The 17,598-nt window shown below is 41.0% G+C and overlaps 1 protein-coding gene across 7 annotated transcripts in view; it reads left to right on the forward strand.

The window, feature by feature from the left end:
* ERC2 (ELKS/RAB6-interacting/CAST family member 2) overlaps positions 1-17,598 on the forward strand; it is a 907,956-nt gene that overhangs the window by 768,136 nt on the left and 122,222 nt on the right. The window contains exon 17 of one of the 7 annotated variants that reach the window (XM_039867407.1): positions 10,662-12,119. The exons of the other annotated variants lie outside the window; for them this stretch is intronic. Coding sequence (XP_039723341.1) covers positions 10,662-10,685 — 24 coding nt within the window. The 3' untranslated portion in view covers positions 10,686-12,119. Of the gene's footprint in view, positions 1-10,661; positions 12,120-17,598 lie in introns of those variants that run through there. 7 annotated transcript variants of the gene reach the window in all.

The following is a 17,598-nucleotide window of genomic DNA, read 5'->3' on the forward strand; positions in this document are numbered from 1 at the left end:
AAATGAGTGTAAAATAATTTTTAAAGTCAATAGTCTAAAATATTCCAACTAAAAATATTCCAAAATGCCTTGGAGGTTGTCGCAAACTATCATCTGTTCTAGACCAGAAACAGAACCTGATTTCCCGTTGTAGATGATAAATAAACACAATACGCTGCCCTTTACAATGAGTGGCTATTTTTTTAACCCATGCAGATGTGTCCTATTTACTTTGAAGCTGTCATACAAATTAGCAAAGGCCCACAGAATCTGAAAGAAGGCAGGCTTCAAGCCCTGAAACATTCACAGGAATGGAAAATGGCTTATCCTGCTCCCCATAGCTGTGGTGTTACAGTCCTGGTAGGGATTGATTGGGAAGAACTAAAGAGTTTTTCCAGGCCAGCAGAAATGTTTGCTAACCAAGCAGGCTTTGAAGCTAATCTGTAAGGCTGGGTAAAATGAAATGTAATAGAGTTTGGAGCGGCAGTGATTTTGACTTTTTTGCAATCTGTGAAAAGTCCTAAATCTTTAACAGATATGAAAATCACTTCACTTGGTGCAAGCTCATGCATGGCAGAGCGAGTCTGAATTAAAACATCAACTAGAGTGCAATGGATGATCTTCTGTTTCTCTAAGTATTAGATTTTCTTAGCCCATTAGTTGTTGGGCTGTACTTATTAGACCTACCTTTTATCAAACTATCTGTATGAGCTGTTAGAGGGAGACTATGGAGGATGGAGCCACAAAGTCAAAACCACTAAGGGCTAGGAGGGTATTCAGATTTCATATTTTTTAATCCATTCCACATGATAGATAACAAAAGCGCGGGGAGGTGATAGGGCCATCTCAAGGTCCCTCAGTAAGACCTGAGACTAGAACCTAGGATTCAAGGTCCCCACTAAATACTCTTTCCACTGGACCACATGGCTTCCAGATGATCTTTCTCTTGGGGGGATGCACAGGGACATAAAGATATATAAATAGTTTAAATGTAAGTTTTAAAACTCCCTTGGATGATCTTTTCTGGAGAAGCAGCAGATCTCCGATTGTGTGACTATAGAGACATTTTGGTTCCAGAAGAGCAATTTGTTAATTCTCTAAGTGCTGGACTTGCAGAGAGCTAGCCTCCAGTGAAGGCATAGGACTTACAGAATGCTACACACAGGACCCTGCCCCTCAAAGCAATGAGGGAAGAATCACATTCAGCATCTTCTGAGAGGCAGGCACAAAGGGCTATAGGAATACAAAGAGGGTGGCTTTTTAGTTCTGCATAGATAATTCAAGGATGGCTGTATTTGACCTGTATCTTGAAGGAGTAAGCAGAACATTCGTTCATTCATTCATTCACATATTTAATTGAAATTTATTGAGCACATCCTTTTCGCCAATCTTAGTGGCAGGTAAACAAGCAGTAAATACAAAGCAGTAAACATACTCTGCCCTCAGGGACTTTGCATTCTCTTGAGAGGAATCAGAAATTAAGGAGGTCTCTGAATGAATAAATAGGGTGATTCTAGGTAATGATAAGTACAAAGAAGTAAATGAGGTGATATGGCGGGCAAGCCCAAGAGTGAGGATGCTGCCTCAGATAAAATAGGCTAAAAGGCTGACGTGGGAATGTGGCCCCTGGGCTGAGAAGGAGCCAACACGAAGAAGACTGGAGTGTTGGTAATCAAGTGAGATGGGGGTAGGTGATGGGAGATAAAGTTGGAGAGGTGCGCAGTAGCCAGTTTACACAAGGCCACTTGTCTACAGGAAGTAGACTAGATGTCCTTTTAGGGAGCCTCGGAAGGATATCGAGCAGGGAAATGCCATACTGTATGAGTGAGGAGGCAGAGAAGCATAAAAATCACCAAAGTGAGAGGATGAGACTTGCAGTGATGAATTTGGGACACCCCAGAAGGCCAGGTAGTCAACTTGGATTCCACCAACCCCGTCTTAGGAATATTAACTGGCATGAACTAAAAGACAACACAATCCTTTTGCTTCACCATGAGGAAACAGGCGCAAAGAGTCAACACGTGTGGCCGGCTTGGGCTATGGAAGGGCTGGGCTGCCAAGTCCTGTGCTTCACCCCTGCCTCCCTCCTCTGTCTCCTTACCCACATGTATATCTTCCAAAGACACGGATTTACAATCTGTTCCCCATCAGACATTTCAGAGAGGGCTTTTGTGGTATGTTTTCAGTAGTGTGTTAAAAGGCATTTACCTTGAATGACTTCTGCTTGACAGAAGTGTCAGTATTGTCACCACCTACTCCGAGGAGAAGCACATGCCAGGGGTGTGCTGGCTCCACGGGGAAATGGGAAAGAAGGCAGAGAGCTGTTCGCCAGAGCTAGAATTCACGTCCAGCTTTGCCTTGACTGTGTGACTTCGAGAAAATTTCTCCGTTCTGGATCTGTATTGTTTTATGTGTGAAATGGTAAGATTGAGACATAGGCATTATTAAAAAAGTATTTTGAATAATTTGGAACCAAACTAAGTCAAACAGATCGTTTATTGCAGAACTTCTCAGATCATTTAATGTACTAATGAGCATTACCAGACTCCGAGAGAAAAATATAGTCTGATGCATGTCACGGATGTATTTGTGTGTGTGTGGCCTTGGAGAGGACACATCATAGAACTTGTGCTCCTCAGGACACTCAGGGAACTGGTCTGTGAGACAAGCCCGAGGTTCTGAGGCATTGAAGGTCAAAAGGGAGCCTTCATTCGTGTCCTTGCTTGGCTTTATTCGTCAGTGGCACAGAGTGACAGGTCGTTCACTGTCCCGGTGGTATGCGTCCCCATCCCTGCTCCACTTTCATTCCCCTCCCTGCTGCTCCCCTCCAGTGACCCACACAGGCTGTCTTCTGAAGGAGCATGAGGACAGAAACAGCTTCTCTCCCTCAGGCCCACTGAGAGCCCTTTGAGTGTTCTAGCCCCTTAAAAGGCTGCTTCCCCTGCCCGATGCCTGGACCACAGCAGCCATGCCTCTGACACGTGGGCAGGGGGATAGTGATATCTTCTTTTGTAGACAAACTCTAGGTCCAGTGATCTCTCTTATTTCCTAGAAACTTTCCCTAGGGACTTTTTCACTTTTACATTTTATCCTTTTGCTCATGTATAAGCCTTTTCTGCTCATCAGCAACCATGCAAAGTACCCTAGGAGGTAAGAGCCTGCGTGATGAATCTCTAATGCCTTCCACATGACTGTCATCATTGTTCTAATGTCTGCTACTTATTGAACACTAACCATGAGCCAGGCAGTATATAGAGAGATTTACCAACTGACTCACAGTCCCTTTGCAGCAGCCCCATCAGGTACGGACTTGTCATTATATCTACCGTACAGGTGAGGACACTGAAGCTTAGGCAAGCTGAGTAACTCCCCAGAAGTCTCCACAGAATGTGCTTCCCACTGCTTGCTTTCTACAATTCCCAAAAAAGTTGAAAGGTTTTGTTTTTTTTTTAAATGACTGTATATAAAATAATATTGTATATTTGGTTCCATTAACATTGGTTAACTCTGAAAAAAAAAAATAAGCTGGTTCATGGGGAGGCTGGAAGTACCACTCAAGTGTACCCCCAAGACTATACATTTGATTGTTAGACTGCATTGCTCTATTGATATTTGAATGAATAGAAGGTGAATGAATGAATGAATAAGTGCATTAATGAACATATAAAGGAAGGATAACCCCCACTTCACCCCCAGCCTCTGGAAGCTTGTCTGGCCATGAGGAAGGCAGCAATTTCACTTTTGAGCCACTGTCTTCTTAGGACCTCATTATCTCTCATTGTCCCACTGCCCCCTCCATCAGGGAACAAGTGGGCACTCCCTTATCGTAGGGCATGGCAGCTACCTGCCAACAGCCGCCTATGACATTCCACCAGCAGGCCATGTCTGCTCTGCGCACACCGTAGGGCGAGACAGCCTCAGCTGTATCTCAGTCAGCCAGGCTTTCAGCCTGTTGAGTTTTATGTTGCCACTGCTGAGTTACTCATCAAGCAGAGGGCAGCTGTTCTAGGATTGAAACACGAAGAAAGATGGGCTGAGATCAGATAAGCATCCCTTCCCAAGCAGACGTACCTCCCAATTTGCAGGCCTTTGTTATGTTACTAGCAGTAAAGGAATGTTGAAATGAAGCTCTAGCCTTGATCTGAATTATAATCTCCGAAGCTATATTTAAGTCTACCTAAAGATATTTCAATTTGCTATCTCTCTTTTCTTCCCCTCTCCTTGGCTCAGAGCATACTTGTATCCCTGCAGAGCACAGAAAGCCAGGACGTATTTCTTAATGTTTTACATTACAGTTGTAAGTCCCTCTTATCCTTCGATAATCATATTTTAACTTTTAGTCAACGTCCTTGTGGGTGTGCCTGTGTCTGTGTTGTATGTAAGTTCACATTTATACGAACAGCATTAGCTCCTTTTATCTTTTTTTTTCTCCCAAAGCCATACTTGTAAGACTACATTCAGCAGCGGATTAATCCCCAAATAACTTAGTTCAGCTTTCACAGCTGCTGCCAAACAGCCTCTCTCCTGGACGAGTGTATACTGTGTGGTGATTATAATTAACAAGTCTTCGGGGGGCAGGGGTTATAGCACAGGGAATGAGAACTGGGCAGGGAAATCACCAAATACTAGGGAAAACTGCCAGCAGAAGAACCCATGGAGAACTTTTGTTGGAGAAGGACAAGTTTAAGGGAGCGGGGGAGTCCTTCAGCAATTGACAAGTGCTGAGCTGGGGAAGCAGACGAGCTGTGGTGGCCTCTTTTTATGTGTGTGTCTGTATGTGCGTGGGTGTCTGTGTGTTAATGTGTGAATGTGTGGATGTATGTGTGTGTCTAGGATGGGAAAGGGAGCATATCTTTCAAGACTAGGTTTTAGTATTAGATTTCATTTGAAATATCATTTGTCACTTATTACCTCTGTGACCTTAGGCAAATTGCTTATAATTGGCCTTGCTGTGCCCAAGTTTCCCTATCTGAAAATGGGGATTCATTCATTATTCAACAAATATTGGTTGGGTACCTACTCTATTCCAGGCACTGTTCTAGACACCAGGGATGCAGCAATAAACAAAAAGGCAAAAGTCCCTGCCCTTATGGAATTTCCATTCTATCAGGGTGAAACGAAACTTACAGGGAGGATTATTTATATAAAGATTAAAATAGATTGTGAATATAAAATGCCTAGCACACTGTCTGGCACACAGTAAGATTTTGGTTAAAAAGAGCATATATTAATATTATTCTTTAGGTTTTATATATAAAATAACAATCTCCCACTTCCTCCTCCCCGCCCACCCCCCCACAAAAAAAAAAACAAATCATGAGTCTTAATTCCACTATTTTATTTTAAAAACTGATTTTTCTTTGGGAAGTAACACAAGAGCACTTTTGGAAAAGATGGTCTGTATGTGTTTTGCTAGCTCAGTCAAAACAGTCCGTCTTTACACCAGACATCTTGAACGATAGAGATGCTTCTTGAATGGACTTTAGCAAAGGAACATCATCTCTCAGGTGACAGCTCAGACATGACAAACTGGAACAATGCAGAAAGGAATGCGTGAAGGAGTTGGATTAAGAATTGCAGGGCAATTACTTTCTGCAAACTGATATGCAAGAAAGAAACACAGGCACACCTTATTATCTAGAGACACAATAAGCAAAAATTCGCTATTACAGAATTGCAGAATAGGCATTCCCCTATGTAAAAAATGAGTTATTATTAAAATAAAAGAGGGTAGTTGTGAATTTGGTTTGGAATGTGGGCCTCATTTTCCACTAGACTGGAATTCATGGATGGATCTTCAAGTGTTTTTAACATGCATATATCCGAAATGTGTTCTTTTCCCTTCACTGGCCACTATACACAACTATGAGAAAATGCCCTGAGAGGGCCATCTTGTCTCAGTACCAACGCGGTACCAGTTTGTACTAATTTTATAGAGGTTCCCCTTATCCGAAAATTTACTGTCAGAGGCTGGTTGTTCAAAGGTTGCAGGAAAGCCAAAGTTGTAATAACATTAAAATATTCACTCAGGTAGTTGACCACCTATCAAATCAGTCTCACTTAGACATCTTCCCCATTTAATGCTGGGCCTCCCGCTATGCTGAGTCAACACTTCGTGCATCTGTCTTTTCTGAATTATCCAGCGTCTAGAAATACTGTGAAAATATATATCACTTGCAAAATAAAGTAGGAAATTTTTCAAAAGATAGAAGATTTTATCAAGTTGATGTTAGAAATTGAGTTTGTGTCACATGCAAATTTATTAACAAATGAAGATAACTTTATCAATTAAAAGGAGAAAAGTCAATAAGCATGATAGCAGCTCAGGGGCTTTGAAGTGAATGGTTGGATGTCAGAAGCTAATGACAGATCTTAGGGAAAATTATAAAAGTCTCAAATATTTTTGCAAATATGTTCTTAATGACTGCATTGATGAAAGTGAAGGATGTCACATCATGTACTCATACAATCTGGTTAAGAAAAAAATGGGCCAAATAGATCAACACTTATTTTATTCTTTGTTCTTTATAAGAACTAGTGCATTGTTGAAATTATAATCTAAATATTATTAAAAATAAGATAAATATTAATACATTTCCAAAAATATTTGTCTCATTTTTAAAAGTAAAGTCTCAAATCTCTTTTCCACTATTTGCAATGGAACTTTGGTTTGCCGCAAAGGAGTACACTCTTGCAGGTCCCACTTTTCCTCCAATAAGGAGAAACTGGTATATTCACATTGGGGAGGTTCTTGCTCTAGATCAGGGATCCCCAACCCATGAGCTATGGACTGGTACCAGTCCGTGGCCTGTTAGGAACCAGGCTACGCAGCAGGAGATGAGCAGCAGGCGAGCCAGCAAAGCTTCATCTGTATTTTCAGCCTCTCCCTAGTGCTAGCATCACTGCCTCAGCTCCACCTCAGATCATCAGACATTAGATTCTCATAGGAGCACTGGCCGCAGGTGCCAAATATAATGGGACCACTGCTCTAGAGGACCACTGTTTATGCCCTTTGGATTAGGCATAGCAGGCAACATAGGAACAAAGTATCCATCAGTCTAATTACTTCCTTGTCCACACTGGTGGTGCTTAATCTTTTCAAGGTCATGGACCCTTTGCATGGAGAACATGATAACTGAAGTGTTTCTTTCTAGAAAATGCACATGCACGAAATAAATTTCAAGGGGTTCATCTACCATCTTGATGTCTATCCATAGATCATAAATATAAATAACCTTTGATCTACACCTGTCTCCCATTCATATATTATCTCTCACATACACTCGTACATACACACACACACAACACACACACACCCCACACACACTTAAGCACCTACTAAGTGCCAGAGTACTTTATATATTTTTAGCATTTTTTGTTGTTGACAGTAATCCTATGAGATATGTGATAATGTCCTAATTTTAACATAGGGAAAAACTGCGTCTTGAGAAAAGTTATGTAACTCACTGAAGGTCCTAGTAAGTATCTGGTCTTGCATTTCAAACGCTGGGGTTTTCTAAGGCCTAAGACCTCACTTCTTCTAAAACATTAGGTCAACTCTATGTCTTCACATACTACACTAACTTTTTTCTTAATAAGTAACTTTTACAAATTTTTTTCCTATTACACAAGAAATGAATGTTTGTTGTAGACAATTATTAATTCTAACTTTTAACTTTTGAAGTGTTCTACATTCTCTTTCATTTATTTTAGACTGAAGAAAAAGGAGGTGTTCTTCTTCTCATTTAATAGATGGTAAAATGGAGGTACTGGAACTTAAATGACTTGACAAGATCATTCAACCTGTTGGCAGCTCACTGATGTTCTAACTGAGATCGCCTGGGCCTTGAGCCTGGGGTGGGGCACATGCTGCCCTCCCATCCCCCACTTTTGGCATCACAGTCCACAAACGCCCCCTTATCATTATTTGTCCACAGTCATTTTTTATCCCATCCCAGTATCCCATAGTCTGGAGGACATTAGTGAGTTTGGCCCCTAGTACTTTTTCCACATATCGTGAAACCCAGAGACTTAATATTTATAGTGAAAATTGCTTTGCATTAATAATTCAGTCTCAATTTTATTTAAAATCTAGTACTTTTTTTCAAAATATTTTATCTTCAACATTAGATGCTGACTGACATCTGATTTTACTACAAATGGGAACCACAAATTTCTATAAAGGTACACTTATCCAGTAATATGTTGAAAAGTAATGAGAAAATAATCATAGCAATAAAGTTGACACTGTGCCAGGTACTCTGTTAAGAATCTTATGTGCAGTAACTTGCTTAATCTTCACAACAACCCTATGAGGTAGGAATTATTGTTATCCTCATTTTATAGATGAAGAAACTGAAACACGGGGAGGCTGAGTCGTTTGACCAAGATTATAGCAATAAGGAATATGGGTGCAGATTCCTCCAAGTCTGGTCAAATTTAACTTGGTGACATAGTTGCACTTACTTTGAAAACAGAATCATACCCTAGAGAAGGAATTAGAGAGAGACTCTCTTCTAACTAACATTGTATTTTCCAGAATTTTATATCCACATGATGGTAATTAATGCTCATAATAATTACCTCAAAGCAAAATAAGATTTTGAAAAATTTTCTCAGTCACTAAGGAAATAACAATATTGAGGAAATATTCAAGGGAATGTTAGATGGGCTTTTTCTTACTTGTTTAAAAAGTTGAATTCTAAGTCTATGATTGCTCATCCCACTTTTTACCTCGATAATACTCTCTGACATCTCTTTTATAATACTTTAAACAAAACACATTGATCCTATTGAAAAAATAATTTATTGTATAAAAATATATATAATTTTTATCTCTGTGTTGACTTAACAAAAATTTAAGGAGAAATTAAAACGTAACTTTACAAGAAGACATTCTTTAAAAATAAGGTTCACTTTGGGAAAAAATACATTATTATTAAAAATAAAAGGCTTAAAGTCTTAATCTATGACTAAAAGACACCCGTAGATGGGGTGGAATAGTCAAAAAACTTAGATCTGCCTTGTACTTGTGACAAAAACAACCTCTTGCATAATGTGTGCACTTGCTGACCAACCATAATAGTGTGAGAAGGACATGCTTACACAGCCCCACCCAAGAGCATAGGCAGACCAGCACCGAAAAAAAATTTCTTGACGCTAGCAGCCACTCCCTCTCAAATATTCAAGAGTAAATTTCTATGCCACAAATGTTCATGAAAATATAAATCCAGGTAAATTAAACATTAACAAGACTTCAGAATTATTTCTTCTTTAGGCAAATAGAGGCATACATATACCTGTAGCTACGTGACTTTTAGTGTAAATTTTTTTTTTTTCTAGTCAAAGAAAATATTGATCCTCACCTATCGCTGACCTGCTGGGCTCTGAGAATAAAACACTTCAAAATCCAAATGCAATGTGAACTCAACAAGCACACTCCTCCTCTCCTGTCCCTTCCTCACCCTACCTTTTAAGATATTTGACACACTTTGAGATGGTATAGGAATGGTACAGTATAATTACATGGAGAAAACATATCAGAGTAGAAAACAAAATCAATTGATTAAACTCACGCTCTGAGAAGGATGTGAGAGCCAGAAAGAATGTGTAGAGGGGTGGAGCTTAGGAGGCTCCTCACAAGAGAGAGCGTGCTTTCTCATGAATGGTGGTAGAATATGACTTTTCAGGTTTCATTTGTTTTCCTTTTTATCTGAGAGTATAAGAAAACATCTCCGAATCATCTACAAACCTCAACTCTACATACTTCTCATTATTTACTCATTCGAAAAATATCAAGTGCCTACTATGAGCCAGTGGTGTTTTAGGGCATCAGAAAGTATCTACTCAGCAGTGCTGCTTTTCTTTCTTGGGTATCAGGGAAGACTCCATTTCTCCAACATGCGAATGGGTTCTGGACAATGGAATTTAGGTGGAAATGATGGGAAACACTTTTATTCTTAACCATAATATATTCCTTATGATTCTTTTATGCTCTCAAAAAACACTTCAGACTACTTGAATCACACTGAGAAACTTAATGAAATAGCAAGATAGGTGAAAAGGTGGCTGGTTGTGGAATACAGAGTTTACAAAGGCACCAAGGTAGTTGAAGAAATTTCTGCTCTTCTTTTAACACCTTTTCCTGACAAGGTAACTAGTGGGAGGAAAAAGGGAACAGGATTGAGAGGGCAGGTTTCTGTGCTGCAGAGAATAGTGACCTATCCAGGCTGTCTGAATCCAAAAGGACTATGTAGTAGTCAGGACTCTTGCATCAAGTCAAACTATTTTTAAAGGAAAGGAGAATATATTGGCTCTTATATCTGAAAAGTTAGGCGAAATGGTATCAGGTATGGCTGGATCCAGGGGATAAAAAATATCATTAGGACTCTGTCTCTCACCATCTCTTGTCTTTGCTTTCCCCTAAAGATATTTTGTTCTTTAGCAGAATTCTACCAAAAGATTCACCATAAGAAAGAAAAGCAGCTGCTAGAATCCCCAGATATTTATATAATAATATAGATACCCCAGAAGCTTGGAAGCCTCGCTCTCTCAATAGTTCCAGCAAAAGTCCCCAAATGAAACTCACCGCACCAGTTTTGCCATGTTCCAAAACCAATCACTGTGTACCTAAGAAATAGGACATTTTGATTAGTTAAGCCTATGTCATATTCCCTCCTCAGGGTCTGACAATGGGCAAAGTGTGATTCTCTGAAGGAAAAAATCCAGTTACTGCTACAAAAAGAAACTGTACTGAAGGATGAGCTAACAAAAAGAACATCTGCTGCCGGGGATTTGTTGAAAACCTGCAGGGGACTGTCAAAGAGTTGAAGGCTGGAAGTGTAACTGAGCTGCACAGGACTGGATCTGGAGAGTGGAAAATCAGCATGCTTGTCTTCTATTTCTCCTGCGTTCTTCTCTTCCCTCTCATTCAACTTCCTCTACCTTCATTATACTCTTACTATAGCCTGCACGTCCCCACAACCTTTTCATGGACTGACTCAGTCACTTGGAATCTCTCTTTCTCAATCCCTAGAGGAGCAAGCTCATCGGTCAACCTCAGAACTAGGCCACAAGCTGCAGGTCACTGACCAGACTTATAGATGTATTTGCCTGAAGCAAGAGACCTCACTTGGTACAGTCAACTCTAGCAAGTTAGGGCAAATCAAGCTGTTTGTAAGATTTCACTTTCCAGGGCTGTGGGTAAGGTAGGATCTCTAGAAAGATATAGCAGAGAAGGAAATAATATGTGTCGAGAACAGACAGAAACTTGGGCAGAATCAGGCTGCAAGGCCATTTCCGAATGGGAACCTTGTCGAAAAACCTGGAATCTTATTCCTTGACAAAGACAGGTAGACAAGGACTGGGCTGTCAAGGAAGCAAGAAGGCTAAGTTAGTCATAAAGGAGGCAAACAAAGAATCAAGGCCAGGGCTCGGCTGCTCCAACACGGCCACAGATTTCTCTTCATGGGGAGATAAAATGCAGTCAGGGGACCTGTGGATCGTGTCAACTTTTAATCTCAGGCAATGCAAGATTTCTCTGGCAGCCCTCCTAAATTTTCTTTCTCCCAGTTTGACATGACTCTCCTCGGGGCTCCAGCCCTCTGTGGGTCTGCAGCATCATCAGAGTGACGTACCACCTCTTCTCTCTTAACCTGGAATAAGAGTGAAACCATCTCCTCTTGCCCTTGATAAACTCATAAGCAGCTCGGAGAGTTAAGTAAGTCATTTTATTAGAAACAAAGATTAAACCCACATACACTGCACAGGAACAACAGTATCATAAATTTATGCAACTTAATCGGCTTGAGTTTGGTTGGGTTAAAAGCAAGGGAGCATATACTTGAACATGTGTCAAAATTAGCCTAAGTGCTGCGCACAGATAACCTTTCTTGGCTGATGTTGATTTAAGTTGACAGAACTTTTAGGTCATGCAGGATGTTAGGTCTCCCCCAGTCATCTATTTATTTGTTCATTAGTCTAACAAATGTTTAAGTGTTTATTATGGACCAAATATTGTGTCCCAGCATCTTCCTTTTTAGCTCCAAGCTTGCGTTTTCTCTCACTTTTGTGGGTACCCCAGCTTCCCTGCTCTCCTGAGTAGAATTCTCTGTCCCTCCTGGCCTCAGAGATCCCTCTGATGAAATTCTGCACCTGAGTCCCCATACTCTTAAGATAGTTTTTTCTTTTTTCCTGTCCATTTGGCCTAGGAATATGCTAACACTACTTCTGAAGATGAAGATAGTGTCTTAGCACCTGGACCTAGTCTCCCCATGCTGTCTGAGCATCAGACTCTGGGCACAGCCAAAACCCTCTTTAGACCAGACCAACATGTTCCAGTTTTTTTCATTGAGAACTACCTATCACTCTGAGTTCATTTGCAGCATTCGATAAGCTCACTGACTCTGAATCCAAAGAGCAATTCACCTGAATTTCCTCAAGCTGTTCTCAACCCTCAAGTTGTTCTCAACCCTCAGGTAGTGTCAAGGGAGATATACTAAGTAGTGCTTTCACCAGGGACCATTCATCGTATTGTCTTTAAAACCAACCCCTGTGCTTCCCCGTCTCCACAAGATAAGAGATGGGCCATTTTGTGAAGGCTTCAGCTGCACTGTTAATACTATTCTAATGTTATTTGGTGAATAAAAATGAAAAAAAAAATTTGAAGTTTTTCTGATTTACTTTTAGTTTTCAAAACAAAGTGGTAGTGATTAGCCAGCCCTATCCACCTTTAAGGAAGTCAATTTAAAACCTGGGAACCAGCCAGAATCGCCAGAATCATAAAATATTTGAATGCTGTGTATTTATTAATTAATGTATTTACTTGGGGGATGGGCAAGGATTCGGGTTCCTGTTCTTATGGTGCCCTTTGGCGAAAAGACAGCAAACTCTAACGTGATTTTTTTCGGAATCTCTCTGAAGTAGTAAGTCATTCATAGCCAGCCTTTTAATTGAAGGTAGTAATAATTCCAATAATATTATTAAGAACCACCATTAGCACAGGAAGGACCGAATTCGCTGTCGTCATGTTAAAGCTATGCCCCGTGATGACTGCCTTGCTGAGCCCCTGGGGGAATAACTTTCATAATCCATTGAAAAGTTATGAGCTCCTTGTGCTTGCACCAAGAAAGAAATCAGCATTAGCCATTTGGGAAGCCATGTAAAAATGGAAAAAAGTTACTTGTACTTTTAACAACTTAATTAATGGCTGCAAATGGAGTTAATTCTCACAAAAACCCCATGGAGGAGTTTGGGATGTGTGTTGACAATGGAAAATTATCCTGATTTTATAGGTGAGGGCAATTTCCAAACACTAGAAACAAACATGGTCAGGGAGAAAGAAAAACGATGACTTTTTGTTGTGGAAGGAACAGGGCCCTGGGCCAATGGGCTCACTGTCTGGGTTGGGACAAGGGGGATCATTGTGTGTGCGGGGGGGAGTTGAATCGAGTAAGAGGAATCTGGGTTGAGACTCACAGAATCGGGTTCAATTATCGCTTCTGCCATTTGTTAGCTTTCTGACCTTGGGCCGGAAGGGTTGACCTTTCAGAACCTTAGTTTTATCATCAATAAAATGGGAAAGATAACAGTAACTAATGTGTGGAGTTGGAGAGGTTGTTGAGATAATGCATGTCAAATTCCTAGCTTAGTGTCTGGCCCACAGACAATTACTACTATCTAGTATCCTCATTTTTATTCTTCCTTAACTAATTGTACAGAGATATAATAAACACCTATAATGTGCCAGGGACTCTGCTAGGTATACAGATCAGTTTCTTTGGAATTTATAAACTAGTTGGGGAAATGGCAAAAAACAAGTGAACACAAGTAAGCAAAATGCAAATTATACTAACTTTGAAAGCCTGGCTCCAGTGAGTACTCAGTGGATTAGAAACTGCCATTTATACCCAGAAGCAGAGAGTGGTTTTTCATAACTTGGATTTTTGAGTCAGTCAGTCCTGGGTCAGAGCAGCTTGAGTGCCAGTCCTTGCTCCTGGGCTGTGCCTTTGGGCAATTTTTCCACGCTTTCTGAGCTTCACTTTCTCTCCCTGTACTGGAGGTTGGGAGTGGGGCCACTCTCTGCAGTAACCAGAACACAGTAGGCACTCAGTGCATAGAAATAGAAACGTTACCTCATCAAAGCCCCAGCCTCTCCTTTTAGCATCTCTGGTCATGCCTTTCTATCTGCCATACCATGAGTCTGTGTTCCTAAGATTAAAAGGAGTGTGAGAAGGAATAGCTTTTCCATTTCTTTCCCTGGGTTCGCATCTCCATCCCTGAGGATTTTGGACAGAAGAAGGCTGTCATTGGTTTGAGTAGGAAAAGAAGGACTGCATTTCAGAAGGGCCATTGACTTGCCAGAGCCTCACCACAGGCCTGGTCCTGAGGAGGAATTGGGTGAAACAGGTTGTTGTGCAGAATGGTGAGTCTGTAGATGGCTGAAAGAGCCCCAGCATACCCACGAGACCACGAGGGGTCCTGACACTGGTGGTGGATAGTGTGACAGGGTGCAGCAAATGGCTGGAGCGAAGCTGGGAGGGACCGACTTCTCATTGCCTCCTAGTTTCCCTTTGAATGATTTGACCTGACACTGGACTTGTAAGTCATGACTAAGCACTTATTTCGAGAGTTAGTCTGGTTTGTCATTAGTAGGCTAGACCTTTGGAACATGGGTCAGCAAACTAGGACTTGCAGGCCAGATCCAGTCCCCTGCCTGTCTTTGCAAATAGAGTTTTATTGGCACCTAGCCACACCCTTTCGTTTATTGTCTAAGGTTTATTTCCTGCTGCAACACTGAGTTGGGTAGTTGTGACAGAGACCATATGGCCCACAAAGCTTAGAATATTTATTCTCTGACCCTTTGCAGGAAAAGTTTACCTACCCCTGATTTAGAATATTACAGTTTTGGTAAGAATAGATTCATTCATTGATCCATTCGTTGAATAGTTATCTATTATCTAAGGTGCTCTATACATTGTGCTAGACCCACAGTGTTCCAGGTGATGTGCTCAATCTTTGTAACAGCTGTGTGAGTCAATAATGTTGTTATCCCACTTTGCAGATGATGAAATGAAGGCAGAGGGAAGCTGAGTTACTTTCCCAAGGTCATTTGGCTACCAAGTGGCAGAACCGGACTAGAATCACATTCGTTCTTATTCTCCCCTGTTATCATGGGTTACAGCGAGAAGAGAAGAAAGATAAAAATGTTGAAAATAACCTATTTTTAAAATCTCTGATGGAAATCTTTGCTATTTAGCAGATGGGTTAATGAAATTGCTACTTACTTGGCAAAGCCTCTGTTGAGATGGTTCATCATTGTGTGTCATCCTGAACTCACACTCTAATTGCTTTAGATCAGTGGTCCCCAACCTTTGTGGCACCAGAGACTGGTGCTCCTATGAGAATCTAATGCCTGGTGATCTGAGGTGGAGCTGTGATGGTGATGCTACTGCTGGGGAGCGGCTGAAAATACATTTGAAGCTTTGCTTGCCTGCCGCTCATCTCCTGCTGTACAGCCCGGTTCCTAACAGGCCCACAGACTGGTACCAGTCCGCCGCCCAGGGATTGGGGACTCCTGCTTTAGACGATATCAGAAAATCATCTGAAAATGTTTTCTTTCATAATGACATGATTTCACGACAGATGGTGATAAACATTAAAATAACATAAAGCATTTCCTGTTCCAACCTGAGAGAGATCTTGGAGGATTTGTCTAAATATTAGCATACCTTTACAATAATCAGTGGGTGATTATCAGGATAAGAGGTCAAAAACAGGATGTTTGGAAAAAAAGAAATAATAAAATGAGACAGGTTTTACTTTTCAGAACTCCCCAAACTGCTGAGAGAGAAGAGCTGCTATCCTGGTTTAACAGGTTAAAAATGAACCATCATTAGTGAGCAAAAGTGAGATTTTGTTTTTGATGCTCATTCTGGATATGGCTTTTGCCAGAGTCTCCATCCGAGAAATGCAAAACAGAGTTTCTAACTGGAAATAGGAGAAGAGCATCTTAGTTGAATGGGCCACGCTTCCCTCTAATGACAATTTATGAAGATGGTTTAATCTTACAGTCCAGGTAGAGGTTCTACTGACAAGTTCTCATGTGAACTGATTAGGCTTCCCTGTAGACATTTTTATCAGACTGATTCATTTCTCTGGAAGAATGCTGGCTTTTACTTTTTTTTCTAGAAGAGATTCCAAGTGGCTTGTCAAGATTACATCTTGCATGTGAATCTCAGCCAGGATTATGTTACAGCTGGGACTGACAATATTTAATAGGTATAATTCAGACAGGATCGTAGAAATGGAGCAAGCTGGTCCCAATAAATAGTAGGAACGTGGATATATGGTACAGATACACCCCAGGTAGCTTCAAGGCAGTCTGTGGATTGGATATCCTGGGAGAATGCATGGATACATAAAATGTAATGTTTAAAGAAAATAAATTACCTCAACCTTTGCCTGTTACTTATGGCATGAGCAAATTCTTATAAACTGTCTTCGTGTCTGGAGCATTCCATAACCTGAATTCCTAACCACCCATTCAGAATCCCCGTAAAAACCATATACCTGGAAAGAGAAGGGAACAGACCTTTTTGTGCTAAGCTGACCTAAAGCAGAGATCTCGGCTGCATTTGATAAGTGCTGACAAATTCACCACATCTGAAGGGGCTCCTTAGGAGTGGCAGGCCCCCTGGTCTTGGAACACAAATGGAGCCTCTAACGGGCCATGTGGGAGGAGGGCAGAGCATGTGGCCTTTTCATCTGAGACCCTTCACTCCCAGGCATAGTATTTTTGTGGTGAAAGGAAAGGGGACTGGAAAGATGTATATCTGAATCATCTCGGTATCGCTTAAAAATAACCAAGGACGAAATCTTTTATAGTTCAGTTTTGCTTTTGCCCGAAAGGTCAGTTTTTCCTGGACTCAGTAGAATGTGAGCTCCAAGAATGCAGATACTTCACCTGTGTTTTCACTGCTGTAGTTCCAAGTTCCAGACCAGAGTGCGGCACATAGTAGGCACTCAGTAAATAGTTGTTGAATGAATGAAAGGCCACTGATTGTCCTTGCATGTATCTGCTCCATCAACACATGTTAAATTAAACACCTATTATACGCTAGGTGCTGGAGTGAGAAGCAGCCCCTAAGGAGTTCACGGCCCAGCAGAGGGAGACATATACGCCAGGCAGTGGTTCCTATATTTTCAGTACCTGTGGGCAAGGGATGTGGAATTATTTTATAAAATCCCCAAGTGTGCCAGTCTGCTCATTGAATTGATAAATAAATCATATAGTATAGTCGACTGGTTTTTCAAATATATGTAGATCTGTTGTGGCTTATACAATATAAAGTAATTTTAAAAGGTTCATGTATTCCTGATAATTTTTTGTCAGTATATGATTTATAAAGTTATTATCATGATAGAGTCATGGAGCTATGTTCTACACAAAAGGCTGGCTGAACAGCGTGATGGAAAGAGCGACCTAGGTGTGTGTTGCACTCCCAGCAAGACCCACGGGTTGACCATAGCCAGGGAAGGGAAGGGCCCAGCCCGTGGAGGTCTCATGATTCTTTTTACCATCAAGTCTGTGCGCATGCTCTTCCCATTGCCTGGATCATC

Source organism: Pteropus medius, unplaced genomic scaffold (genome assembly GCF_902729225.1).
Source record: "Pteropus medius unplaced genomic scaffold, Ma_sr-lr_union100, whole genome shotgun sequence".
In the NCBI taxonomy this organism is placed as follows: domain Eukaryota; kingdom Metazoa; phylum Chordata; class Mammalia; order Chiroptera; family Pteropodidae; genus Pteropus; species Pteropus medius.